General features: G+C 42.8%; 1 protein-coding gene across 2 annotated transcripts; it reads left to right on the top strand.

Moving 5' to 3' along the window:
- Positions 1-8,661: 8,661 nt before the first annotated feature.
- LOC143326660 (rho-related GTP-binding protein RhoA-D) lies at positions 8,662-26,943 on the top strand. 2 transcript variants are annotated; one of them, XR_013077696.1, is made up of 6 exons: positions 8,662-8,758; positions 21,531-21,686; positions 23,446-23,566; positions 24,810-24,940; positions 25,027-26,317; positions 26,399-26,943. XR_013077696.1 is itself a non-coding variant. In XM_076740433.1 (5 exons), exons 2-5 carry the CDS (start codon positions 21,531-21,533, stop codon positions 25,198-25,200), a joined length of 582 nt encoding a protein of 193 aa, XP_076596548.1. In that variant the 5' UTR covers positions 8,662-8,758; the 3' UTR covers positions 25,201-26,943. The 2 variants fall into 2 exon arrangements, 1 of the variants encoding a protein (XP_076596548.1); XM_076740433.1 differs by having other exon boundaries at positions 25,027-26,943.
- The last annotated feature ends 1 nt before the right edge of the window (position 26,944 follows it).

The raw sequence follows: 26,944 nt of genomic DNA, 5'->3' as shown, positions 1-26,944 counted from the left end.
GTCAGTCACGCTCATGCTTTTTTTTTTTTTTTTGTCCTGGGACTCATGCATGACCAATCACATCCCTCAGGGAACGTGAGGGACGTGCAGTTCATGTGTGTGTGTAAACATGGGCACTGATTACAGACAGCTGTGGCAAGAATGGTGCAAACATGCATTATCGCATTCAGCGTCATTCTTCCTGATGATAATTCAAACGTATACTGACTTTCAGGAAAGTTATTTCCTGAAATGAGGAAAGTTATTTCCTGAAAGTTCCCACTAATCTGGAAATCTCTGTGCTCGTTGATGAAATTAAAACAGCTGAAGAAGCCTTTTTTTTTTTCTTTACCTGAGCCATGTTTCTTAGAGCTCAGAATAACGCACGTTACGGTGTAGGAAAAAAAAAAAGTTTCAGCAGATCACTTATCACAGGCTGTAAGTTGAGTTGAAAGACAGAGCTGCCCTCGGCAAAGAACGCTTTATCTCAGATAGCAGCAGGGTGCAACCTACCAACTCAGCTCTCTCCCCTCTTGTCTGTTTCTCTCGTTCTCTCACCCAAAGATGTAAATGTTCAAACGGACTAATTCCTTCAGAGCTACGATGAGCATGAAAGACCTCATTGCTAATTGATGGCCTTGCATCGCAGCATGAAAGCTAGATGAGCCTTGCTTGAGACTCTCATTAGCAGTAACTACACTACAGTTAGCTCCATTAAAATTACATTACAGACATCCTAGACACACCTTATACACTGATCTCCTTTCAGTCTGGTTCTTTCACATTAAATGTCACTTACAGTACATGGAAGTGAGCTGAATGATGTCGCTTCACTAAAAGAGGAGGGATAACCCCACTGTTACTCATGCGGTCGGACGAATTTTGTATTTACGTGATAAAAATTGATACAAGAATGTTGTGCTTTGCCAGAAATCTACTATGATCATGATGTTGTATTGAAAAGACTTTATTATCACATTAGCTCTCTTTCATACCTGTCCTTTAAATGCAGGCATTTGCATCAAGCCCCACCTTTCCATCTAAGTTGCCAAACCACAAGAAGATGCCTCTTTCTCAGGCTGGGCCTTTGTCCCCTAGGAAAGCCGGTACACACGAGCATGTGACCATAGCCAGTTGTTGAACGTCAGACTGGAGATCAAGATGACAGGGTGACTGACAATATTTCTCAGCTGGTATGGCAGCACCTGGAGATCCTCCAGAGAGAGCTGGAGGACGCTGCTTCAGAAAAGAACATCTGTGATGCTCTGCAGAATGCAGGTGACGTTGCATTTTTTAGTTTTTTGTTTTTTTTTAAACAACAACATTTTATTTATGGATTTTTAAAATTAATTAATTAATTTATTTATTTATTTTTTGTCAAACACTTATTCATGAATACAGAGAAGCCCACTTTCCCCCCCACTCACCCCAGGGTCATACAGAGAAGAGGACAAGAAGTGAAATTAGAAGTAAATGAAAGAAAATATGGGAAACAGATTTTTAAAAAGTACATATTCATGTGTGTATGTGACATTTATTAGTTTTAGTAAAATAACTTTTTAAAGCAGCATTCTTTTTTTTTGTTTTTTGTTTTTTTACCACAAGCTGTACTATATAAAGCGGTTTTGACAAACGTGAACACAAGCAGCAGACACAAAGCAACGTTAGCATTCAGTTGGAGACCTGCGTTCCTCGAAGTCCAGTGTCCACTCTCTTTTTAGCTGTTATTCACCTGACGGACATGCCTAAGTGCTCCACGATGTTCACCAGCTCGTTGCTTATTGTGTTTTTCTGCCATTTGGTGCCTGGCAGGAAGTGTACAGTGAGTTTTTAGTGCTTTTTCACTAAATACTGTTGCCTGCTGTGGCCGGGAACAAGCTCCTCACATGAGAGCTCTGTACACTCAGTCGGGTTGTAATTCTCAGGTGGGTTTGTCACGACGAGCGGCCCCTCTCACACAGTCATCTGATCCATTGTTACAATAAAAGTGCAGTTTTAAACACACCTTGAATCACTACAGTGTGTCTCTGCTGTGGCCTTTGAGTGAGTTATCCACGCCTGTGATGTCAACAGACTGAATCCTCTTTTTAAAAACATAAGCTCAGTGGTCCAATGCTCCCACACAAAGGCTTGGGGACATTCATGACAGCAGCGTCCTCACATCCAGTTGACTTTGGTAAACACGGCAAGGAGGAAACGAGGAGAGTTGTGTCACTACTTGATGTTCTGTTCTCAAAATGTCACTTCCTTCCATTTTGTCAGGCTGTACACGAATGTAGACACGACAGGTGTGCAACAGGGACACCTGCAGGAAAAAACATTGTCCCTCGGCCCTGAAATGCCGACCAATCAAACCTGGAACTAGTGCTTGCAGTGGCTTCAAAGAATTTGACTATTGATACTGATCTTAGTTGATATTGCTCTCCTTTTATCATGATGGCAATCTAATTGAACCAAACTTGATCATACATTAACCATAGGAGTAAACAGAGTAGAAAAACTCATATGTGCTGTGTGGGAATGCACGAAACAACTATTTGTTCACACGTGAGCTGCTGTGGAACAAGAAGAGGACCCAGAGTGATGATCCTTTAACTTATCAGATATCCATGTGTGATGGGTGTCAGTTATCTCATACATGGAGGATGAGATGCACACCAGCTGGAAAGCTCTCTCAGTGCAACAAGAGAAGGTGCAGGAGACGTGTTTCCATGGCTTTTTAAAATATTCAGTGGTGAAGATGATGGCACAGGTTCAGAACTGCAAATAAAAGCTCTATTTTTTAATGGTTTTTAGAGTTATGGGGGACCAATAGAGGGTAATGGAGAAGATGTCAGAGAGAGCACTATTTGTTTTCCTTAGAAAAACTCAAAACTCACCTTTCCCTCTGCTCTCTTTCTCTCTCCTGATCTCTCTCCTTCAGTCTTGACCTCTCAGCCACACTCATCTGAGCAGCAGGACCGTGGGGTCGTGTTTATAATCTCCTGAGCACAGTGAGATACAGGCGTTATAATGCAACAGCCACTCATAATCCAAAATCTTTTCAGGAAAAACAACGGCCAAAAAAATCCGGGATTATGTTGTTCCACACTACCGGTTCAGGGACAGGAGTATCTGTCTCTCCTTCTGTCTTTCTTTTTTTAATCCTCTCTCACTCTCCGTTTTTCTGTCTTTCCCTCTCACAGCCTTCCCCTCTCTCTTTCTCTCTCTCTCTCTCTCTCTCTCCTTCTCTAAATCTCGTAAACAGCTTTAGTTCTTATCAGGATGGGATCAGACAGAAAAGGCTCTATTTGGAGGCTGAAGAAAAAAGTTTTCTGCAAAATGCATTTGTCAGGTTTATGTTGCCTACGGTACAGTTAAGAGAGAAGGGGCAGAGAATCACAGACAGAGAGAGAGAGGGGCAGAGAGCATATAATTTCTTAAGGTTTAGAGACTGTTCTTCCACTTGCATTGAAAAGTATTAGCAGATATTGCGGCCTTTACCCGTCCTTACATCCAACACCCGGCTACACTGCGGCTCCGTGTGCATAAGATGGATTAGAGGGTGTGACACAAGCACAAGTACGGATGCTCGCCTTTAGCTTTACATATTTGAGCAGCACAGCTGGATATTTGGCCCAAGTGAAATGGGATTAAACTTTCACTGTCTCTTCAATTCCTGGATTTTATGTTTGTGTAGGCTGGCTCATCCCTGTAAAGAAGGAGGCAATTGTTTTTAAACTCCTCGTGAACATGGTCTGCTATACAAAAGTCTGTCCAGCCTGGCTTCACGTTCATACAGGTTTAAATTGCCTGATAGTCAGAACAGCATCCCATCCATACAGATGTGTGTCTATAACCCCATAGAGGCATCACTGTGCAATGCACGGCCTCTGAAAGCAATTCAGTCCGTTTGTAAACGCTGCCAGTGGGACTACACTGCACTGATTCATCCATCTCACCCCTCCCTCGCCCTTCCTTTCCCACCTGCTTCCCCCTTTCCCCTCACTTCTTTCCTCTGACCTCCTCATTTTCCCCTGTTGACAACATCTACACGTGATTAATGATAATCCATGCCGGTCATTGGCTGCAATTTGGGAGCATTTTATATGAGAGGCAGCAGGGGGAATTTTCACTCATTCGTTCTCTGTTCCCAGCAGTGTCTTTTACTCAACTGACTCCAGCTTACTGAGGAAAAAGACACCAGAGGGAGCCAAGATAAAAGACACTTTGGAGAGAAGAAAACCAGTGAGCCCACATTCTCTGCTACTAATAGCACTATTTTGAAGAAAAATCAGCTCCGAGCATGAGTAGGAGGAGGCAGACGGGGTCTGTGGTTATAAATGTCATCTTGTGGAGAATTGTGTTTCTTTTTATTTGGTTTTGGCCTAGTTTAACAATCCTAAACTTATCTTCTGAAGGGGTGAATGAGCATGAACAGTAGGCAGGGGTGGCAATGCTGGCAAAATTAGTTTCTCAAAACATATAAAGAAAATGAATTATTACGCAGTCATAAAGGAAGAAAAGCATAGAATGGAGAGGTGGTGTTAAAATGTGTGTGATTTTAGGGCCCTCTAGTGGTCAGGTCTGCATGCACTTTGACTTTTGCCAAGTGTTTTGATGGCACAGTAATGAAAAAGTTGCTCTCAAAAAAAAATTAAAAAATTTAATAAAGGTATTTCTTATGATAAGCATCACCGAAGGAACACCTTGGAGGACAGGTGTGTAGGAAAACAGATGGATCTTCCTCAGGCATCACATTGACAAGGTGAAACAGCACATCTTTAATTTCAAACACCAGATGAGACAATTAGCACATCAGCACATGACTGTTTGGTACTTACTCATAAAGTCTTGGTCTCATATTATTTTGTTTTGCTCTTTATTTTATATTTTCATACAGACATGCAATAGATGACACATGTTCCTGATGCAAATAATGTGAAGAATGTGGATTCAGGAGAACCACTGAGCAACTTGAGGTGTCGCCAAGTGGAACCTGAGACATACGACCTCCTCTCCACCATGGAGACCTGGAAAAGGACATGTCACACAAAGAAGATCAGCAGAAAATCACAATACATACAAGTTTTGATGACAAAAATACAGATATATTTAGATTGTAAAGTGAAGAGTGTGGATTCAGGAGGACGATGAGCAGGACATTGAAAGAGGTTCCTGTCTTCTGTCTTTCTGTCACTATTCTCACAAGATCACCTTGTACAGTGATATGTATGCAGGTTGTACTACACGTGTAACACCACTAAGTGTCACTGCCTCCTCACATTTCAGCTGTGTTGGTGGTGTAAGGGTGAAGTGAGGACATGGAGTCCACCTCCACTCTCATGAGTAAACTTCCTCCGGGACGCGATGGGTGACTCAGTAGTTCACCGCAGCCTTGAGCTTGTTGTCTTGTTTCCTGTGTTCGCTGATCCATAATGACTGGCATGGGAATAAAGATGAGAAACGCCGAGCCTGGTTTCACAGAGATTATATGCCATTTGAATGTTGAGTCCTGAGGGCGAAGGTCCTGTATGCCAATCGTAATACTGAATTCACCATGCTTTGACAGATCAATGAAAGGTTTAGACCAATGTATGTACAACCTCTGACACACAAGCAGTCCTCTCAAAGTGATAAATGTGTGTTTTGTTCAAAAAAAAGAAATGGGGAAGTTAAGATAACTTCTGAGCTCTCATGTTTTAACACTTGCAGGACTGGGCAGATAGACGGGCATACTTTTGGATGATGGGGGCATTTGAGGTGGCCACCCCAGGCCTGGCTCTGGACATGCCCCTGGTCCAAGGTAATAGTTCTTGTCCGTCTTCAAGGATGTAAAGGCAGATATCTGCACATCATTCAGCCTCTAACAATAACAATCAAGACTGTGCTGTTTGATAACCTCATAGGATACCAATTACAGTTGAATCACCATTCAGTGGGATCAAGTGGATGGTGATGCAACTACCTCTAACGATGACATAAAAATGGAAATTTTTAAAAAGAGATTTATTGAAGATTTTTTTTTTTTATGTCTCTGCAAGGAAATCCAGTGATTGCTGCAGTTCCACTGAAATGAAATGATTTCACGGGGCTCCAAGACTCAAAAGTTTGATTCATTTAGATTCTAAACAGTCTCTGTGTGCCCTGGTCCAAGTAAATATTTTAAGCATCTAAATGTACAGATTCAGCTGATGCACCACCTGGCCTAGTGTCAAAGAAACAGTTTTTAGAGGTGTTATAAATCCATGTGCAAGGTTAAAGGTGGAATAAGAAGTCCACCATCAGACAAATACACCCCTCTCGTAGGATCTCCTCCAGAAGCTACACCCTCCAAATTCACGGTCGGCCAAGGCGACGACTGATTCAGTCAAATGAACAACTGGGCGAACTGGCCAAAAGAGAAATATGGTGGGATCCAGAGTGTCCTCTGCACGAGGGTAAGTTAGCCTCAATAAATAACATTAGGCAGGAAAAGACGCCTGATTCCAAGGGAGAGAATGTGCAGTTGACAAGGTGATATCTCCAGTGTTATTTACATTTCATTACTATCATGACGCTACTCTGTTCCTCATGGGTGAGGAAGAGGGAGAGCAGCAGGCAGAAGAAGAGGCAGAGGTCGGAGTGAAACCGCTGTTGCTGATTGGCTGTGTGTGGCTCAGTCTGTGCCACTGTGTTTCCCATGTTCAGAGCCAGGGCTCAGTATAAACACCAGAATTTATTCAGCGCGCACACACAGAATGGGCAGCGAACGGGCGGTGAGGAGATATTTGATAAAAAGTGTACTGAATTGGCATCGCTGGCTACACCTTTAAGTTCTCTCTGAACTGCCGCTGCGCTTCAAACACTCATCTTTCTGCAGTCAACGCGAATCAGCCTGCAGCTCCCCTCTCCCAGACAGTATACAGAAATAGCATCAGTAATCTATGGGACTGGGAGGTGCTGCTGTGTTTTATCTCAAACTACAGTATGTGGTATTACCATGGAAACTGCAGAGAACTGTCCAAATTACTGTCAAAGAGCCAGGACACAGGGAAGTAAAAGACATCCAGTTTGTTGTGGAAGCTTGTGGTTCCAGCTTCTTAGCAACTAAGTCTTTGTTTTGGCTCTTTTCCCCCCTTGAGAAGCGAAACCAGTGCATTTGAAATTGGCTGCCAGGTGTGTTTCTTTGGGTGCCATAAAACTTGCTCATTTGACTTTTAAAGAATTATGTCTTGATAAGCGTTGTGAGTGTTTATAATAGTCTACTGTGGGTTGATAAGATGCCTACTGTAGGTTAGAAAATGTTTCCCTGGAGCTGCAGTGTTTTTACAGTGTACTGCTCTCCAGGGTGAATGAACTTACGACCTCGTTGAGAAAATGGTATGTTAAAATAGTCAAATCCCTGTGGTGTGATTTCCTGTTGCGCTGTGGGAGAAAGGCGCTTTGGGTCAAAGTCTGTTTCCTTACACAGGAAGAAAAAATAATAATTAAAATGATAGTGATGATAAGATTTTGCAAAAGAAAGAATAAAACCAAAACGTTGCTTGTAAGATAACCGAAAACCAAACTCATGCTGACGACTTAAATGACAGACCTCCTTTATAATTAAATGATGTCATTATTCTCTAACCGTAAGAGGGAGGGGACCTTGTAACGGTTAAATCCTCTCAGCCAATAGCGTGCAGGCGGTAGAATCTCAAACACTGTGTTACATTCATGGACAGTCGGGATTTTTTATAATCAAGTTTCGTGCTCCGGAGGAAGAATGTACACTGTATCTGACCCTCTGCTCCAAATGTACAACAGCATAATCTTTATTAATGATGTGTGTTTCATTATGTGTGACACGTGTAAAATAGGAAGTCCTTCAATTAGTTGATTGTGGGCTGTTTCTGTCTCTGGGTGCTGCACACAACATCAATGCAAAAGCCTCAGAGCTCTTTTTTGTCAAGGTGCTGACTCAATTATTTATGCCTGACCTGCCAAGGACTTGACTTACATTTTAAGGAAATATAAGAGACATGAGAGCAAAACGTGGCATGTGTGTGTTAGTAGAAATCTTGAGTGATGTGGTATCACGTTTTTCAAGGGAAAACCGGCAGAGAGCATGCAGGTGAGGGCAAAATGAGGAAAACAATATGAAAGTGCACAAAACAGTCTGGCTTGTACATCCTAAAAAAGTGCTTTTTCCTCATAATAATGCCTAATGGAGATGCTTAGATGTTGCGTTATTTCTTCAACTTCGTTTTCTAGTGATTACTATGAGAGCTGAAATAAGAAATTCAGTTCAATCAATTGACAGAAAATTAAACAGCAAGTATTTTTGATCATTCATAAATAATTTCTCATTGTTTTAGCAAAAACACCAAACATTAAATATTGAATATTTTCGGAGTGTGAGAATTTGATGCTCTTCTTTGACGCAAATCACAGAATATTAGTATCTTTGGGTTTGGGGCTGTTGTTCAGATAAAACAATGCATTTGCATAAGGCTCTGGGAAATTGTAATGGGCATTTTCACTTTTTTTCTGATGGCGTATATACAAAACAAGTAATCGATTAATCAAGGAAATAGTCGTCAAATTAAACGCCAATTAAAGTAATCTTTCGTTGCAGCGCAGTTAGAGTACCACAGAGCTTCCGATCAAAAGTTTAAAATTCCGAGGGGACTCTGAATGCAGCATTATGGGAGGGTCTTGTGAGTATCCGTTTGGCCCTTTCCCGACTCCTCACTCTGACAACAGCTGCTTCGAGGAAGAGCCACAGCGGGAGGGAAGCACGAAGGTACTTGGTATTTGAAAGCACACCGTAGGAAAGGTAAGAGAACAAATTGTCCTTTTTAGTTACTTTAATTTCATTTCACAGTATCTCGAGTTGTTAAAGCGAGTTTGAGGTTTGAAGGAAAAGTAGTTAAAACGACCACCGACGTTAATTAGCGCAGACAGCAGCGGCAGCTCGGCGAGTTGAAACCTGTTACTTGTTGAGAAGTTTTCCAGCGAAATGGATGAAGTGTTGCGATAGAAACTGGAGACACTCTTGTTGGTTCCCACTGGCCGTGTACTGTCCCATCATTTCAGCATTCCTACACAAACCCAGCCCTGTCTCTATCTATAATGTACTTCATTACGTAATTTAATTATATGGAGCTCCGCTGTGAAGGCACGCAGAGTGAGTCCATCTTTACTCGATGGAAAAACTTCATCGCCTCTTTCACTTCAGAAACCAGTTTGGCCAGTAGACGGGAGCTGCTGGTATCGGATGTTTTCGGTTTTGTTTTGTTTTTTCAGCACGGGAGGCAAACAAATGACTTTCAGGCTACAGACTGAGTGACCTTTTCCGTTTGGTTGTGCTGTCCAGAGCTTTGTTTGCCGCCCTGAATAACTGCTGAACCATGAGTGTGTCGTGAGGACTTTCCTCTCCCGGACTCACCACACCCTTGTTGTGCTTCTCGGCCACTGTAGCGCAGACCCGTGTCTCACACAGCCCTGTCCCCTTGTTCTTGGCTTGTTCCCCGTAACAAAACTACCGGCATCTGAACTAAAGCGACACCCTGCAGAGGTCTTTGTCCACTGTTCCCATTTTTGTGTCCACGCTGTCACTCAGGCTGTTAAAGGGTAAACGCACATGCGGGAGAGGAGTGCTTTACTACATCTTCTTTAGTCAGTGTGTGTGTGTGTGTGTGTGTGTGCATGTGCGTGTGCATGTAAAATGTTTGTCTTCATGAGGCTACTACAAGAGAAAGTATGATGTCATTGTAGCTGAACAGCTGACTGCTGACCAAGCTGTTTGCAGGTGGTGGTCAGAAGTGGAAGTGGCACACACACACATATACACTAAAAATCAGTGCCATTGCAGTGGAAGGAAGTGTTGTGGATTCACCACAAAAAGCAGAAGTCATGGTGTCTGGTGTGGTTTTGACTGTCACTCCACTAAGTGATGTAATCCAGAGCCGCTCTGTGTGAAGTGGGCTGTGTACGGTTGGAAAGGTACTGATGTCAGTGGTATTGTCTGCACATACAGTTACTGTAGATGGGGGGGGGGGTTAGTAGTTGAATTTCTCGGAGCAAAACATTGATTGGGTAAATGTTTTGTCGTCCTGGCATCTGGCGCATGAACAAGAAAGCCCAAATTAAATCTATTTCTTGCCAAAAGCCGTATGTCAGGAACAATGTTGTAGGGCTAGTTAAACACAACAGAATATGCAGAAAGAAATAGTAGTGTAACTATAATGACCAGGCAGATCAAAACAGCACATTGAAGGGTCTCTGTTGTTGTATTTTGTGTTTTATAATGCGCCACACATTTTCAATGGGAGACAGGTCTGGTCTGGAACTAAATTCCTTGTAATTGTGTGTCAAGAATCAAATCAAGAACCAATGAACCCGTTTACCTGTGGAATGATCCAAACAGGTGTCTTTGGAGCATTCCACAACTTTCCCAGTCTTTCGTCGCATCTCTCCCAACTTGTTTAAAATATGTTACTGCATCAAATTCAGAATAAGGCAAATGAGGTAAATCGTTACATATATTTTCGTCCTATTGTTATCAATTTGAATATATCTCAAAGAGGATTAGCTGATTGTCGCACTCAGTTTTACTGATGTTTAACACAGTATCACAGCTTTTTTTTTTTGGAAACTGGGTTGTTGTGATTAGTGGTATTTTTTTGTTGATTAATTTGGTGATAATTTCCTCATTTAATCGTTTGATCCATAAAATGTCTCCCTGAGTCCAATGTGACGTCTTCATGTCTTCATTTGTCAGACCAGCAGTCAAATAAATTAAAGAGTGTGATTGGTGAAAATTTACTTTAATGATTAATCTATTAAGAAAGTAGTTTGCTCAACATTTCATTTTAGCTCTGAAACATTGGGACTTTCACTCATCAAATAAAATAACATTGTGGTTTCCGGCAGTGTTTTATCGGAGAGGTTGGCCACCAAATTTGTACACAAAAGAACGCAGACTCAGTGTTAAAGGGCTAAAAAAAAAACTTGATCGGAACATCCCTAAAAATAACGGAAATACCCTAAATTTCACATTAAAATAAGACATGGTGTATCGTATTGACAGAGCTGACATCTTTAGCATGTGAGCTCTCATTCTTTTCTTCTTGCCATATTGGGGTCGTCTCAGAAGACAGCTGAATGGCTCAGTAGGTCAGTACGAAAGCCTTCATGGGAAACTGTTACGGATCAAAAACTCCATACACTGTACCCCAGGACTGCCAGAGGCCATTTCACCCTGGTGCTGCTCCTCATTTTGTTCCCCTTGGCATGCTCTCTGCCGCTGACCTACAATGAGTGTTTTACTTTTCACTTATTGTACGTGCCAGCTCAAGCTTCAGGGATGGCGAAGTACGCTTTCAGTAGATCTCCCAGACAGAGATTTCGGAAGTAGTGCAAGGACAGAAGGGGATTGCTCGGATGACAGTTTTTCCATCCGTTCAGCTCGCACTCACTCCATTGTTAAGCTATAGGTGCTTATCTGCCGAGGTGTTCAAACACAATGCTCCACAGTATCCTGTCTTAGATTAGTCCGGACGACTTTCCGTCAGTGGTGCTTTCCAAGTAGGCCGGTGTCATACTGAAAGCTAATTTGACTACAGCTTCTGTCACGCACAGACCACAGGAAAATGCTGAGTTCAGACAGTTTCTGTTTCCTAGTCATCTGACGGTGACCGACAAACATGTCTGCATGGAAAATGGTGTCTGTAGGCTGTGGGGTGTATCACGCACAGACAGCAAGCAGATGAGAGCAACCTCCAGGGACAACGGTTAATCTCTGGGAGAGTTTCCCGTTTGGATCATGGTGCACGTAGTTTCAGGAAATCCCTAAAAGGACAATTTAGAAAACTAAACATCTTCTTCTGAGTTCCATGAGCAGCAGAGCCCTCAGGGATGGGTCCTGATAGCTGGTTTCTATTTCAGATCCAGTTCCTGGTTGGCAAAACACAGATTCGTTAAGCTTAGACACTAACAAAGCTCTTATCAAACCTTGCAGCTCCTCCTCAATTAAACTTGTATTCATGTCATTTCAACACTTTAATATGATCCACCTAATAGTTCTGAATCTGGACCTTCTGTTTATTATACTGCTCTTCTCATTTCCAGGCTGTAGGTGCAGGTTGTGAGCATTAGTTAGAGTGCCACGAAAAACTGTTTTTGTACATTTGCCTTTAGTTACTTGCAAATCCTGTAAGGTAAACCTGATGAGCTTCGATTAGGGATTTGAAAGGATTGGATAAATGCTATTGATCCCCATCCCTTAGTGTCCTAATGCTCCACATAGCTGTATGGCACAGACGGACTGGACAGATGAGAGAAACCATAGAGGTGTTGGGAGGTGGCGACTCCTTCCAGACTGCGTCTGTGTGTGTCAGCTTTGGCTTTCATTTGTGCTGTGTGAGTCGGAAAGGAGGAATGCTGCACCCTAAGGATACGGCACATTAGCTCCCTGATGGTGACATCACACTGCAACACAGGAAGCGAGGGAGAGAGAAAGTGAAGAGACGAGGGCAGAGTGAGAAAAAGAGCCTGGAGGAGGATGACTAGAAGAGAGGGAGCTAAAGGAGCAAGTAATGGGCGACTAAGTCCAGCCATAAATGTAACAGCAGAAAACAGAATCCCACTTCACCCCATGACTAATTCATCAAATTTTTTTTTTTCGTACTCTCAGAATATTAATCAGAGACTGACTTACTACACTTGGGTGTGTTTTCAAGTTTCTCCATATCTGTTGCTGTGCCGCAACACACTCATGTTCTAGTTTGGACCGCCACACCTCTCCATCCTGCCTTTCCTCCATCCGTCCGACTTTTCAGCCTGTTTGTACCCGAGCAGAGGCACAGGGGCGGATGAAAGGATAATTCTGTGTGATATTTCTCCCTTTCGTCCTCTGCTCTGAGCGGAGCTGTGTGCACTGTGATAAATTGGGCTGGGGGAGTCTCAATGGCGCTGTCCTATTTTGGGCTCCAGCTAGGTTCTCTGACTTTAGCCGCTTCCCTGGCCTGGATCCTGAGCAGCCACTTCTGGTCTCAAGTGTGATTCAACCTTGAAAATTTGAGCGTGGCTTCAACTTCTCTTCAAGTATCCCCCGAATCCAACCTCAGGCAAAAGGTTGTTCTGTTTTCTAAGAAGAGAATGAAACACTCTGAGCAGTAGTTTCTAGGTACATCCTCTAGGAAATGGAGGAGTTACATCCTCCCCCAGTTCCAGTGAGAGTTTGATCCAGTATGTATGTGTTTTAATTATATATTTAGTTTGCTTTCCCCTACATTACACAGCTCCACCGTGCACACTTAGCCTTAAGTAGGTCTACATTAAATTCCATTAAAATTAATAAAGCAATCTGAGTATGGTTGTCATCTAAATAGCTCTCCATTGAGAAACTACAGCCTGCATCTCCCTGACTGGTTTCCTTTAAAGGGAAAGTCCACAGATTTTACACTTTAAAGTCTGTTTACAGGACTTGGAAGGACCACTGCATATGTGGAGGAAAAAGCTGAAATTTGATAAGTTGGTTGGGGCTTCAGGCTACAAGTCTGAAAATGAAAGGAATCTGGAGGTGTGGTCAGGTTTTGTCAGGCAGAAGAAGAGTGCATGGAATAGAAAAGATGATATCTAGCTCTGATGCATCACTGTTGATACCTTTTTTTAAAAAGCACGTCCACAGCATGTCAACCAGGAGGATCACGGGGAGATACTGGTGGGTCGAGGGATCTTGTGTGTTCAGAAGAAAAGGGTGAGGGGTGTTGAAAGTGGGTGAGACATTCCTCATAGCTTACGTCCTCCCACATTTAACACAGTCAGACAGAGTTGTGTGTGAGCCTTCAGTGACCTGTTATTAATCATCTTGTGGAATGCGTTCACTGCATTGACACATCAGTGTGTCAATAACTGCTAAGGCTCAGTTAAAATTTGTCTATATCAACCCAAGTGTTTTGTTCATGTGTTACCAGCAAGTGTGCAGTTAGTGTACATTTGATGAAGGTGGGGTGTTGGGGGTGGGGGATATCACGGCAGAGCTGGTTTCCAAGTAAAAGAACGTCAGTGAGGACAAGTATTTATCCGTTTGTGGCCAGATTCAGGTCTGCTGAACTGCTGAAATCCTGTTGGTTTATCTTCTTGCCATTCTATATTTACCTTTGTCTATCCTTACTCAGTAAATTCTGGTAACATCCTCAGTCAGAGATGTTGATGTATTTCCCTTTGGCCGAACAGGGGAAAAACCTGAAAGGAAGCTGAAACCTCATATATCCATGTATGCATCCTGACACTTTAGTCAGTGTAACTGCAGGTTTGATTCTTTGCATTTGGGCAAAGAACGTCTCTGTCAGACTGGATGGGAAGAAGTGACACATTGAGAGCTCTCTGTAGATTTTCATCAGAGTTCAAGTCCAGACTTGACTTGTCCACACAAGAACATTTACCAGCTTTGAGATTGAAAACAACCCTCTGTTTCTGGTATAGGTCATTTCAGGTACCCGTGTGACGAAGTCCAGTTAACAAATCCATCAGTTCGAAGGCTTAGATGCCAAGAAACTGCTCAGTGGTTTATAATACTCTGAGACAGGTTTTCAAAACTCAGAAAAGTTGTAATGGCAGCAGCTATTTTCTCATTTGTCACAACGATGATGAGGTAAACAGTAGAAATATGCTGTTTATGTTTCAGAGTAGTCCTCCAGGAATGTGCGCTTGCATGTGTTTAATTGGTCACACAGCAGCTCGCTGTGCTTAATAGAATGACGTCACTTTTTGTTGCAGCAAAAGTTGAGCCAAGTTAAATGCAGGTCACCCTGCTGCTTTGCCAGACAAGCCTCATTCAGACAAATGTGTGGGCTGTGGTTTTTTCACGTAGGACTAAAGTCGGTCTGAGGATGGCCTAAGCAATGTGGCGAGGATTATGGGGCTATAACAAGATGTTATAATTAGGTCAAGAAGCAATTTCCTTTAATGTGTTCTATCATAGAGCCACGTGTGAAGAGAGAGGTGTCTGTCGTTGTTGGTGGTAGGAAGGTTGGACTGTTTAAAAGTGTGGTTCACCTGCAAAATGCTGCTCAAACTGAGTTTTTTTTTGTTTTTTTTAAATAACCCAAAGCAGCTCTAAATGCACTGCTTGCTGCTGCACATATCATTAATTGAAACAGCTGGTCTCCACGCATAGTTCAGTCTGTGCTGGTCCACCGTTGTAACAAAGCACAGCGGGGCATTTTTCAACAGCTGGCATGCCCAAAAGAAACCAAGACAAAAATTGGAAATGCATTGGGCCATTAAATAGTCAGCATGCCTAATGTCTTCATAATGTGATGAATAAAATACTTAAAACACATAGATTAAATGTGTGAATGTCAGCTGGTTTTATCTTCTGAAAGAGTTGGATTTCATGTTAAAGGAATTTTATCATCTGGGAAATTTAACAGAAATATCAAGCAATTTACTTTGATGATGATTCTGCTTGAGCTGGACTGGTACGTGACATTCACTGTAATAATAGGAGGCTTGAAGTTTGTCTTAATGAAATGGGTCACTAAGTGCAGGCTTGCTGTAAATACCTCGAGTTTGCCGGTCCGTGTGATTAGAATCTGGATGACACTTCAAGAGGACAAAGTTTGTATCTTGCTGCCCCCCCTGGAGCTCACAGAGTGGTTTGCTTGCCCTCACCACTTCTAATGAACAAGCCTGGCCAATGTGTTACTCCTGCAGGGGGGGGAGTCAAAACCTGCCCGGGAGAAATGAGGGAGAAATACGCGTTTGTGCTGCATGTGCCAGGAATGAGAACTTTGTCCTTTGCTACCACACACAGGGAAAAGCATTATGCAAGACAGGATCATTCATCCTAAGACACGTGTGAACACGCAGTCTCCTGCAGGCTAATACGGCCTGTCTCTGTGTGTCTGCATGTGCGTGCACAGGTAACCATATGTTTCTACTGTGGCTCACCTCTCTGGCTTTGGTGCATTTTTGGGTTCTCGTTGTTCTTTGTAGCACGGAGACTGACGCAGCTGTAACTGTCATGTGACTGGCTGGGTCTACACAGCTCTCGTCTATCCAGTTCAGTGCCGTTTCTGTGAGTAATTTCACATCACGCGGATCGCTGTCATTATTTAAATCATTTCAGAGCACATTTGGACTCTTTTGTTTTTCTCTTAAAATTACTTTTTCGCTAACACTAACAGAGCCCTACTTACCACAGCATAAAATCCAGGGCACACTTAATTATTGATTGTTGAATATAACACAAAGTCGAGTGTCACAATAAAAAGCAAATGGCAAAACAATGAATCGCTGCAGGCAGTGTAAGATGTTATTCTTCGGTGTATTTCATTTGCTTTTAATGAGGTCAATTTTTATTCTTTGGAATATAACTAATAACATTTAAGTATAATTTTGAGATGCAGTTAAACTTATTTGAGTGGATGAAAAGTGTCCTATTGTTCTGATGTCTACAGTATTCACATCAAATCATACAGCCTCCACCCTGCCATGTGGGTGTCTGCTGAAGTATAGTTGCAGTGTGTGTCTGTGTGTGAGGATTCATGGAGGGTACACTCTAGTTAAAATGAACATGGAAATCACACACTGTGTGACTTGAAGTAAATTAAGAGGAGGATCTGGTTGTGCTGGACTCCTCCTTGTGCTAATAAAGCTCAGTTGAAGAGACCTGAGGAGAGAAACTCAAGGAGGTAGATGTGGGAAATAGTTGCTTCACAGCCCCTTACTTATGATCACGTTTCATAGTCCCTGTGGTCAGTTAGTTTTGTAACTATGGATTGAATTTTTTTGTGATTATAGATGTCCCTCTCAACATAATGGTGACTGAAATACTGTGCGGGGCAGAGGGTGGAATGTCCAGACCCAGTGCTGTGGCAAAACTCTTAAATCCAAAGGTTTTACTCAAAACATGTAGGCTTCTGGGCCCACTGTCAAATGGAGGAATGAGTCCTGATAAGCAACTTCATCAGGGATTTATACGGCCTTGGGTGTTACAAACTTGGCAAACAAGATGTGGCCTCTCTTATCTGAACAAACAGAGGAACCCCCCCCCCCCATCTCCCCCTCTTTGATATACTGTTTTTGTGAATATTAACCAAAAACACAAGTCAGCAGGATATATGAATTATCATTGAATCAAAATCTGTAACACCCTCTATGATCAAGATAAAAAGAAACGTATGCACACTTGGTCATCTACTTCAGCTCAGGAGGTTAGTGAGACATCAGCTGTGATGAGAGGTTACTTGCACATCAACACACAGTTGGCACAGATCCGTCCTCGTCTGCCTGTGGATTCACACAGCTGATGTATACATTTTGAGCAGTTTTTGTTGCTCCTTGTTGAGTGAAGGTTGCACACCATGCAGAGGAATGGCAAGGTGTTGGCCCACAGCTGATAAAACCATCTTGTTGATGCCAGCTCTAACCAGAGGCTCACTCTGTCACCCTGATTGCACTGGCTGTTGTTAGGAGCACTTGATATGATCCGGATCCACTTAGGCTTCCTCCAGTGTCTTCTTTTGCGGTCTGGGGTCGCCACCTCAACCCCTGGTTGGATTGAGTGCAGCTGTCCCTCTAATGGCTTTGGTAAAGCAGCCTGACTCTGTTTATGAACACCAGTAAGAAATTTGGATAGAGACGCAATAGTTCAACATATCATGTATGATTTCACAGCTAAGATTGGTTAGTCATGCAGGGTCTGCTGAAGAATAAGAAGTGCCGTGTTGAAAGGCAAATGAAGGTAAAGATGTCTGAGTAGTCATTACATAAATTTTGATTCGGAGGATTCATGGCCAGGGAAAGAGCACAGCGTATGACTGTGTTGTGACCAGTGGAGGTATAGACAAGGGTGAAACAGGAGACAGGATAAGACAACATGCAAACCCATCAATGTACATCACAAGTATGTTATATCAGTGGTTGAAATACTCTGCGCTACCTTTTACACAGAACAGATGTATGTTACTTACACTGTATGCTTTTCTTCATGTAAACCACAACATGAAGTTAAGCACCATGCCGATGGTCAGGATGTACTTGTTGAGGCGGATGAGGAGAATGTCTTGGTGCCACCAGTGGGAAATATTCACTTCATATTCACGCAGTGATGATCACTCAATCATGTTTCATAATCAATATAATTGTTCATCTTTGTAACTATGCATTTAATTTTTTTTAGATGTGCTCCAAAACATAACGGTAACTGAAATAGTGTGTCGAGCCAGAGGGTGGAATGTGTATGAGACCCAGCTGACATGTCATGTGATGCCAAGTGACTGAGGAGTGTGGACGCTGTTACTTCTGGGAAATGATGTACAGTAGTGGAAAATCAGAAACAGAGGTGCACAGGAAGATAACATGAAGCTCGGGAGTGGTCTGAGTGTGAGCCCATACAAGGAGGAGTTATGAATACAGCATAAAAGAGTTTGCTTTAGCTGCTCCTGGGACCAGCTCAGTTTACTGTGTGCTGTTTTGGATATGCACCATAAATCTACCACATCACACTCAGTTGACTTGTGAGGATTATTGATGGATTATTGAACAGTGTGGAAGCAGATCTGAGCTCATCTGGGCCAGGCGAGAGGCTCTTTTCTCCCACAGAGAAAATGACAAAATAGGTGCATTCCAGTTGTCTTCCTCATTTTCTGTCCTCCATCACCACTGTTTACGTCTCACCAGGACGTGAAAGGAAGCAAAGAAGAGGAAGTGAGGCAGGCAAATGAGTACAGAAATGACACAGGGTAAATCCACTAAAATACATCAAGCACCTGCAGATGCTCACCTAACAAATCATCAGTCTTCTGGTTAACTGAGGACTTCCTGCAGATTTGTATAACATAAGTCACACTCTATTCACTTCACTGGAAAGCTTTTACTGTGAGCCACCTGCAGGAAGTGTTACTAAGAGTTAGTTCAGAAGCACATAATAAAAGCATAAACCGTGACACTTTCCACTCACCTCTATCTTTCTTAGACCAAAATGTCACCTGTCTTGCTTTCCTTACCTAATTTTTTAACTCAAGGAAAGGGGGGAGGGAGGGTTGTTTAGAAAATTTGATTTAGAAAATGGTAGCCAGATCTTAAGATGTCTTGTTTTGTCCAATGGGTCTATTTGTATAAATAGTGCACTTGTTTTATTGTGATATTACATCGTTAATTCACTAAAAGTGCTTGCAGTATTATTGTTACATCATGTGTTTAAGTGAATTATTTCAGGCCACATTTGAGCAGTGACAGAAACACCTTACAATCAGCTCTCATGTAGGAAAAAAGTCCTTGGAGATTCTCTTCTTGTCCTTGTTCTGGCACAGGGTGCACACATCAATGCAAAGGGACGGGGCCATTATCCCCACTAAACACCATGTGCTGCCGCTGTCACCGGAGGCTGCAAGCTGTGAGAGCTAGTAGCATCGTCAATAAGCTGCATTGTTTTGTCACAGCACAAGATTTGCTGGACTGGACCCATTTTCTGAAGCTTTTTTGGTGTGTGTGTGTGTGTGTGTGTGTGTGTGTGTGTGTGTTTTTGCATCCTCCCTCTGGCAGTGACAGTATGATGTATGGAGTAGCAGCAGCCTGCTATCACAGAGAACAGGTGGCTCTCTCCAGAGACAACTTGACAACACACACTGGCCTGATTTAACACGTGGGAGGAAAAAGCAAACTGAACAATCGTCTTCTTATTCTTGTGGTGAAAATGGTCGCTGCTGTTACAGTTTGTGAAGGTGAAAATGGCTGAGGTGGATTTCATTCTTGAACATACATGAACACCCAGGTTCTCTTGGTTATTTTTAGGCCTCATTGTCTGAAGAAAATCTAATGGGTCGTGCAGGATTTCTCTTAAATGACAGAATAGAGGAGCCACCTATGCTGTCACCAAGATCCTCCCAGCCCACCCACAGACCATTTCAGAGGAACCAGCTGTTTATACAAAACTGTTTACGATCCCATAGCACAAAAGTACTGCTAGAGATATCAGAGCTTATAGTTTATCTGTTGATCTGTGCTGATAGTGAAGTATTTTTCTTTTTTTTTGTTTTCTTGCATCACTTTTCGTTTAATTCGGCAGAAGTTATTTTACTATTTTACTTAAAAGCTCCTTAAACCTGTAGTAACTGACCTTTTGGCCACTTGACTGAAGAAACAACAAGCTATGAACACAACACTAACACGTGTTATCACCTTTTAAGTTCGTATGGCAAACTTAATAGCAAGAAGTTGTTTATAGACACGTCCAGTAGATACAGAGCAACATTAACATTTGTTTGGGGTCATGTTAAAAGCCAATTTGTGAATAAGTCTGACATTATCTCTTCTTTAGTGCAGTGCTTGGTCACCACTTGTAGTAAGAAGATACCAAGAAGAATTTGTTTGCGTCTCTGTATATATTAGGGAACCTGGGTGTACTCCCAAAATAAAAACCTTTGGATCAAGGGGTAACTTCAGACATAAATTCTCATCCCACCAGAGCTCACTTATTTTAGCACAGTCATTGAGACAGTGGACCAAAGTGTCCCAGCCCTGAAAACACTTGATGCATGTATCTGGATTAATGCTGTCAAATTTCTGGAATTTTTTGTAATGTTTCAAGTAATAACTGTAAGATTGGTGCTCGCCGCCCTGCTAATACAGGTGTGTTTTTGAAAGGCTAAACTCCAACAAATATGGACTGAAGGAGAATGTATTGTTTGACAAAAATGTTGTGCTTTTTGAAAGTGATTACATCTATCATTTTTTAATACATTTTGACTTTTGGACTTAACAACGCTCAGGATCACGTGTTGGTAACAGTTCTATGCAGCCTCCACTGGAATCACATACAAGTAGTCATATGATCCATTGTTAATATAAAGCTGCTGATTATAGCTGTTTTAAAGAATTTGCGTGTAGCTCTCAGCTGTGATGTGGACGCTGTGTGTGATGGCAGAGGTGTTGGTTTTGGGTCCAGGTAGTCTTAGATCAGTGAAGGCTCATGCCGCTGGCAGGCGGCCAGCACGCTGTCTCATCTCCTACTGCCTTCTCTCCATTATTGTCAGCTTGTGGGAGATGGCTATTGATTTGTGCGTGATTGTGTGCATGACCATATCGTTTCAATCACATATACACACCTTTCAGGGGATACAAGCACCGAGACTGGGAGAGAATTTGTGTGCAATACAGAAGGTGTCAAGAAAACCTGGTAAGAGCGTAGATCACGTTGCCACAGGGCTGTAGAGGTGACACATTAAGGATCGGTTTCGATGTGATTGTGTCAGAGGCCATGCATGTGCAGCAGCGTGCAGAGCACTGAGGCTGCAGCTTTCCCAGCACTGTTCCCTTTCCTCCCACTGCTGCTCCATCCCAGAGCTGAACCCTCAGCTCCAGTCTGTTTTCCTCCTCACACACAGGAAAGGGAAGAGGGTGCGGCTCCAAAACAGACTTCGATCAGCTCATTTTCCCCCCTCACTTGTTCCCACTCTTCCTATTTCTGGTTTCATTGTTCCGTCTCTCTCCACTGCCTGAAGAGGCTTGTTTCTCACAGTCTGCTGATTGTTTGGTCATTCTTATGCATCTCAGTCCTTAATATATAGACTAACCTCAGCGTGTTCTGTTTTCAGATGGCAGCCATCAGGAAGAAGTTGGTGATAGTTGGGGATGGAGCGTGTGGGAAGACCTGTCTGCTCATCGTCTTCAGTAAGGACCAGTTCCCAGAGGTCTACGTCCCCACTGTGTTTGAGAACTACATCGCTGACATTGAAGTGGATGGCAAACAGGTACTTTGTGCTTTAGTGTTGTGTTGATGATTATGAATAATTAGCAATGGTGGAAAGTAACTAAGTACATTTACTTTGCAGTATACTTGTACTTACTTGAGTATGTTGACTTTATGCTTCTTTCTGATTCTGCTGAACCACTTGTGTTCATGATTTGATGTCTGACTTGATAGAAGTTCCATGAAAGAGACTTAACCCCTCTGAACTCAGTAAAATGCTGCGTACACATTGTTCGATCGGTATTAACAATCTAATAATGTCATATATGATAATGTGTCAGTCACAGGCGACATGTTACTGCAGAACAAGTACTTTGCTTTTGATCCCTTAAGTAAATTTAGCTAATAATGCTTCTGTACTTCTACTGGAGTAGCATTTCCAATGCAAGACTTGTACTTATTGTGGAGTACTTTTACATTGTTCTACTGGTTCTTTTCCTTGAGTTAAGGAATGTGGTGGTGAGAAACAGTCCTCAGATGAGGCTGGTTTCTGTGACACACTAAAACTGCTGCTGTAGTGTTAAAGTCGTGAACCTGTTGGCCCTGCTGGTTGAGACCACGTGCCGTCATGGCTGCTTGGGAGAAGTGCTTATTACAAGTAAATCCTGGGGTCTTTTCATTGTTATAAGGCAGCAGACCTCCAGCCAACAACAGGAAATGGATCAGTGCCACCTTCCTGCTCAGTGTTGGAACCCCCCCATCACACATGCATCATGACTAATGTCCCATTTCCTGTTCCTGTTTCCTGTGCTGTATAATACAAAGTTGACTGTACTCCTCTTGAATGTGGTATAAAGACTTAAAAAAAGAAACTATTTGGTGTGGTGAAATATTGCATAACAAGTCAGTGTCTCTGTTGAACTGGCCCCTACTTATCATTCTTTGATTATATTTGGTTGTGGTTACAAGAAGGCTGAAAAGAGCAGCATGGTGGTAAAATAAACTACAGATGAGGCTCCTGAGAGACACCTAGTGGTAGAATAAATGAAAAGCACCAGAAATGGACACAGGTTTGTCATGTTGTGTTGCTGCCGACCTTCCCAAACAGAAGATGTGGAACAGCTCAGCCCACTCTCTCATATACTGTGGAAAATGTCCTGTTGATGTGAGACTATAAGTCAGAAGGCAGTGTGGCTGGCCAGTCTTGCCAATGTAACTAGTTTGTCTGCCAACAAGCGAGACTTGGCAACACATGATTGTAGGGAGACGTCAGAAAAGTCCAAATGAAGTGCTAACATACTGTGTAGTTACTCTCTGGGGGACTATTTAGGACTGTTTTTACCCAGTTCTCTCTGCTGTACCAGGCATAGTTTTCCAGCTGTGTTGTAATGTGGGTGAGGTTACTGCAGACTTATATCATCAGGGTGCAGGATAAACTAAGAAACCGCAGTCATTTAGGGGCTTTTACAGTCAAAAGCTGTACGATGATGCATAATGACACTTCTAGGCTATGGTGTATTTGGTGTTGTTGCATTGAATTGTGACATGCGCTACGACTCGAACAAATGATCATTTGCTTGGCATTTGTTTAATCTAGATCAGGTCAGGCACTCTGGGATTGCAAACAGTTTGATTAACAGCCTAAGTAAAGCCTGCAGGAGCCATCTCCATTCCTGGGGAGTTGCTTTTTGGGCCTGATATCAGAGGCATGAATTGTTTTTCCTTCATCTTTCCCGTTGCTCTTCTGTTGCTCTTGATGCCCATATTCTCTTTGTCTCTGTTCACTTTCACCCTCTCGATCCTGCTGTCGTTTGTTTTAGGTGGAGTTAGCGTTGTGGGATACAGCGGGCCAAGAGGACTATGACAGACTGAGGCCTCTCTCCTACCCCGACACAGACGTTATCCTCATGTGCTTCTCCATAGACAGCCCTGACAGTTTAGGTAAGGCTGGAAACAAACAGTTACAAGATTGTTGTGTCCCAGAACAGTCATTCTTCTACAGTTAAAAAGCAAAAGAGTTTTAGTGAGCCTGGGCCCATGAGACTTGACACAGAAAATACTTGACACATCAAAATAAAGAGTCTTTATGTTTTTGACCCTTGTCTTGACACCTCAACAGGTCAAGGCAACTGGTTATGTTTCTTCAGTTTTAACAGAATTTGTTTTTCAGACCCATGTTTGAATTAAAGCCTTAAAACACAGCACTTTCATGATGCACTGATACTAAATAAAGGTGAATAGTAGCCGGTGGGGAGTTCCCTCTGAGTATACAGAACTACTTGCATTGGAAAAGCTACAATCAGTTCTTTTTTGAACACATCCAGGAGGGTATTTTGGCTAATGCTCTATTAAATGTCCACATTTTCCACCACAAGGAGAGCTCATCTGTCAGTGCAGTGAAATCAGCACAGATCCTCTTTATAGGTTTTTCCCTCTGGTAATTTCTGTATTTTTCTTTGCAATTCCCCGTTTGCTGCTTGTGTGTAGACTTCATACAAGTAATGATCCAATTCATGAAAACGTAATGCTTATTCAGATCTTTCTTGCCTTATGATTAAATGACTACAGTTAGCTGCTTTCCTGTTCTGGTTTAGTAACTCAGTTCAGTAACTGACTCAGCTACAGCCATTTGAATCACTCCTCGTCAAGTTGAAACTCTAAATACCTATAGTCAGGAGAGTATCCAGGACTGATCTGCTGTGGATTGACTCTGACCTGTGCGTCCTTATTAGAGACCAGTTTTAATGCAGTTTAATTCAGACTGTAACCCAGCTGCTGTTGTTGTGTTAGGCTCAAAGATTACGAAGGCCCTTTCTGGAAGCGTGCACAGAATATGTTAGATGTATTTCAGGCCAGGATCTGAGTGTTCTTAACCCTCAAAGACCAAATCAAACAGTTTACAGGGACTTGAGCCCTGGGGCTTTTTCCCACAGTGTTTTGATATGGGCAGTGCCACAGCTGGTATTCCCACTCTTATCACAGCGTGGCATCTCCTTCTGGACTGCGCAGATTTTGGCTGGCAGACTCGCCCACGTATCAGGGACGGGTCAGTGACCTCTCAGTGTTTGTCTGTACAGTCACAGGGAAAACGACAAGGCTTCTCCCAGCTGTCCTTGTAGGGAGAAACGTCTGGAATGTGCTGTGCAGTGGATTGAGTGTTTTTGTTTGTTTTTTTTCCTTGTAGAGAACATTCCAGAGAAATGGACGCCTGAAGTGAAACACTTCTGTCCCAACGTCCCGATCATCCTCGTGGGTAACAAGAAGGACCTTAGGAATGATGAACACACGCGCAGGGAGCTGGCCAAGATGAAGCAGGTGTGTGCTTCTGTGTGTAATCTGTATGTTGAATATCTTTGCCCACAGCATCATGTTAACCCTCTGTCTGGACATTAAACCTGCAGGAGCCGGTTAAGTCTGAGGAGGGCAGAGACATGGCCAACCGCATCAGTGCCTTTGGCTATCTGGAGTGCTCCGCCAAGACCAAGGATGGCGTACGGGAGGTGTTTGAGATGGCCACCAGAGCAGCGCTGCAGGTTCGCAAGCGCAAGAAGAGGAGCGGCTGCCAGCTACTGTGAAGGGACGGAGTTTGTTGGCCAATCAGCACCTGAGGGAGGACTCCCCCTTCCACTTTGTGAAACCTTAAATCAATGGCTTCCGTGGACTATACTTACTTCACAGATGCAGATATGCCACAGAAGGATATGAAAGACTGACACGCCTGTTTAAAAGCAAAACAAATCAGCCTTTTTTAAAAACTCTACTTCCTCTGCTACTCACACACTGTTTGTTTGTTCTCCTCCACCAGCCTGTTTGCGTGAAGGACCCGCCCCCTTCCTCCTATATGAATGTATGTTTGTATTTATATGTGCATATACTTTACATCATGCGTCTGCCTCTGTTATGATTGTTTACAGAGAAGTGTCTTGTAGCTCACATGCCCACTGCCTGTTCCGCTCTCATGGCTGGAAGTCGCAGCCAGTTTTAGTTTCGCTTTAATTAGTATGGAAGCCCTGCTTCTCTGGAACCTGCATGTACCACTCATTCTCCTTCAGTCACGATCCACCTATTGTCATACCACTATTAATTTACACCCTTAAAGTCCTATTTCACCAAGTGCTGAGCCAGCAGGGCTCCAGCTTTCTCTTCTGACATAAAGAACTAAATTTAGAGCGTGTTCACTCTGCGTTAATCGCTGAAACCTACATAAACTGAAGCAGCAGCGGCTATTTGTGTGGGGAGGTTTTGGACTGCACCTTGCTCCGTCTCTCTACCATGGCGACAGCTTAAACTGGCACTGGAGACAGTGGTCTATTGTCACGGACACAATGCGCTCAGTCACACTCACACTGGCTCTGACAGACTTGCCTCTACCAAGACGTCACCAACGCTTTCCCCAAACAAGCCTCCTGTCTGAACTGTGCTGTTGATTCAGATCCAGTATACAGTCGTTTCGCATCACTGTGTACTGGATTTTGTGCACACTGTAATCTCCAGGTTGGATAACGTATGCTGTGTACAGCCACACTGTTATTTAGACAGATTATAGGTCCATTCTGTGTATAAAAGTTTTAGTAAATCCAACTGACAACATGATTGACAGCTCAGATATTAGTGCAAATGTGCCATCTCCTCAGTTTGGCTCACCAGATCAGTTCCTCTCTTGACTATTTGAACTGAGATTGGACAAGTGTGGTGGCCATTGTCCAGTCAAAGTTTTCTATTGAGTGGCCCTTAAAGATGATTGAAAGGGGGCCAACTGATACGCAATGATAGGTGTGTTTGGTCTCAAAACTGAAACAGTACATTTTGTTACGTTTTTATAACCGGTGCATCATAAAGGTGCTGTTCATGGGAGATTTGAAGAAGAAACTGCCACAGAACTGGGATGAAAAGCCCGAGGGCCAACTTTATCAGTGGCCGCATCACAGTTGAACCTTAAGTAATTCTCTCCAGAAGTGTATTCTCATCACGATGTGACAGAGTCATCAAAGCACCTCATCGTCGTCTCAGTCCGTGTGAGCCTCTGTGTCAAATGGAATAAATAACACATAACCGGTCCTGCCATGAAAGAACACTGCAAGTGTATTTAATAGTCCCTGAATTGATCTTTCTTTTAACCAGTACATTCAGACCCACGGAGACCAGAATGTTGTGGGCTTGGGCTACTTCCTGGACAGTGCCTCTACGTCTGTAATGTCAAACACCGTAAGTCAAGAGAAAATGTTGATTGTGATGATGCTTTACAAACAGGAGTGGGATCTGTTGAATGTCTGGATGAGACAAACATGTTAATAAAGTATTTTTGAAATACTACATAAT

The sequence above is a fragment of the Chaetodon auriga genome, chromosome 10, assembly GCF_051107435.1.
Source record: "Chaetodon auriga isolate fChaAug3 chromosome 10, fChaAug3.hap1, whole genome shotgun sequence".
NCBI lineage: Eukaryota > Metazoa > Chordata > Actinopteri > Chaetodontiformes > Chaetodontidae > Chaetodon > Chaetodon auriga.
Note: the sequence above shows the minus strand (reverse complement) of the source record. Positions and strands in the feature narration are given on the sequence as shown.

Coding starts and splice junctions, on each gene's coding strand:
- LOC143326660 (XM_076740433.1), top strand. CDS start 21,531: ATGGCAGCCATCAGGAAGAAGTTGGTGATAGTTGGGGATGGAGCGTGT. Junction 23,567..24,809: donor AGACAGCCCTGACAGTTTAG/GTAAGGCTGGAA, acceptor TTTTCCTTGTAG/AGAACATTCCAGAGAAATGG. Junction 24,941..25,026: donor AGCTGGCCAAGATGAAGCAG/GTGTGTGCTTCT, acceptor TTAAACCTGCAG/GAGCCGGTTAAGTCTGAGGA.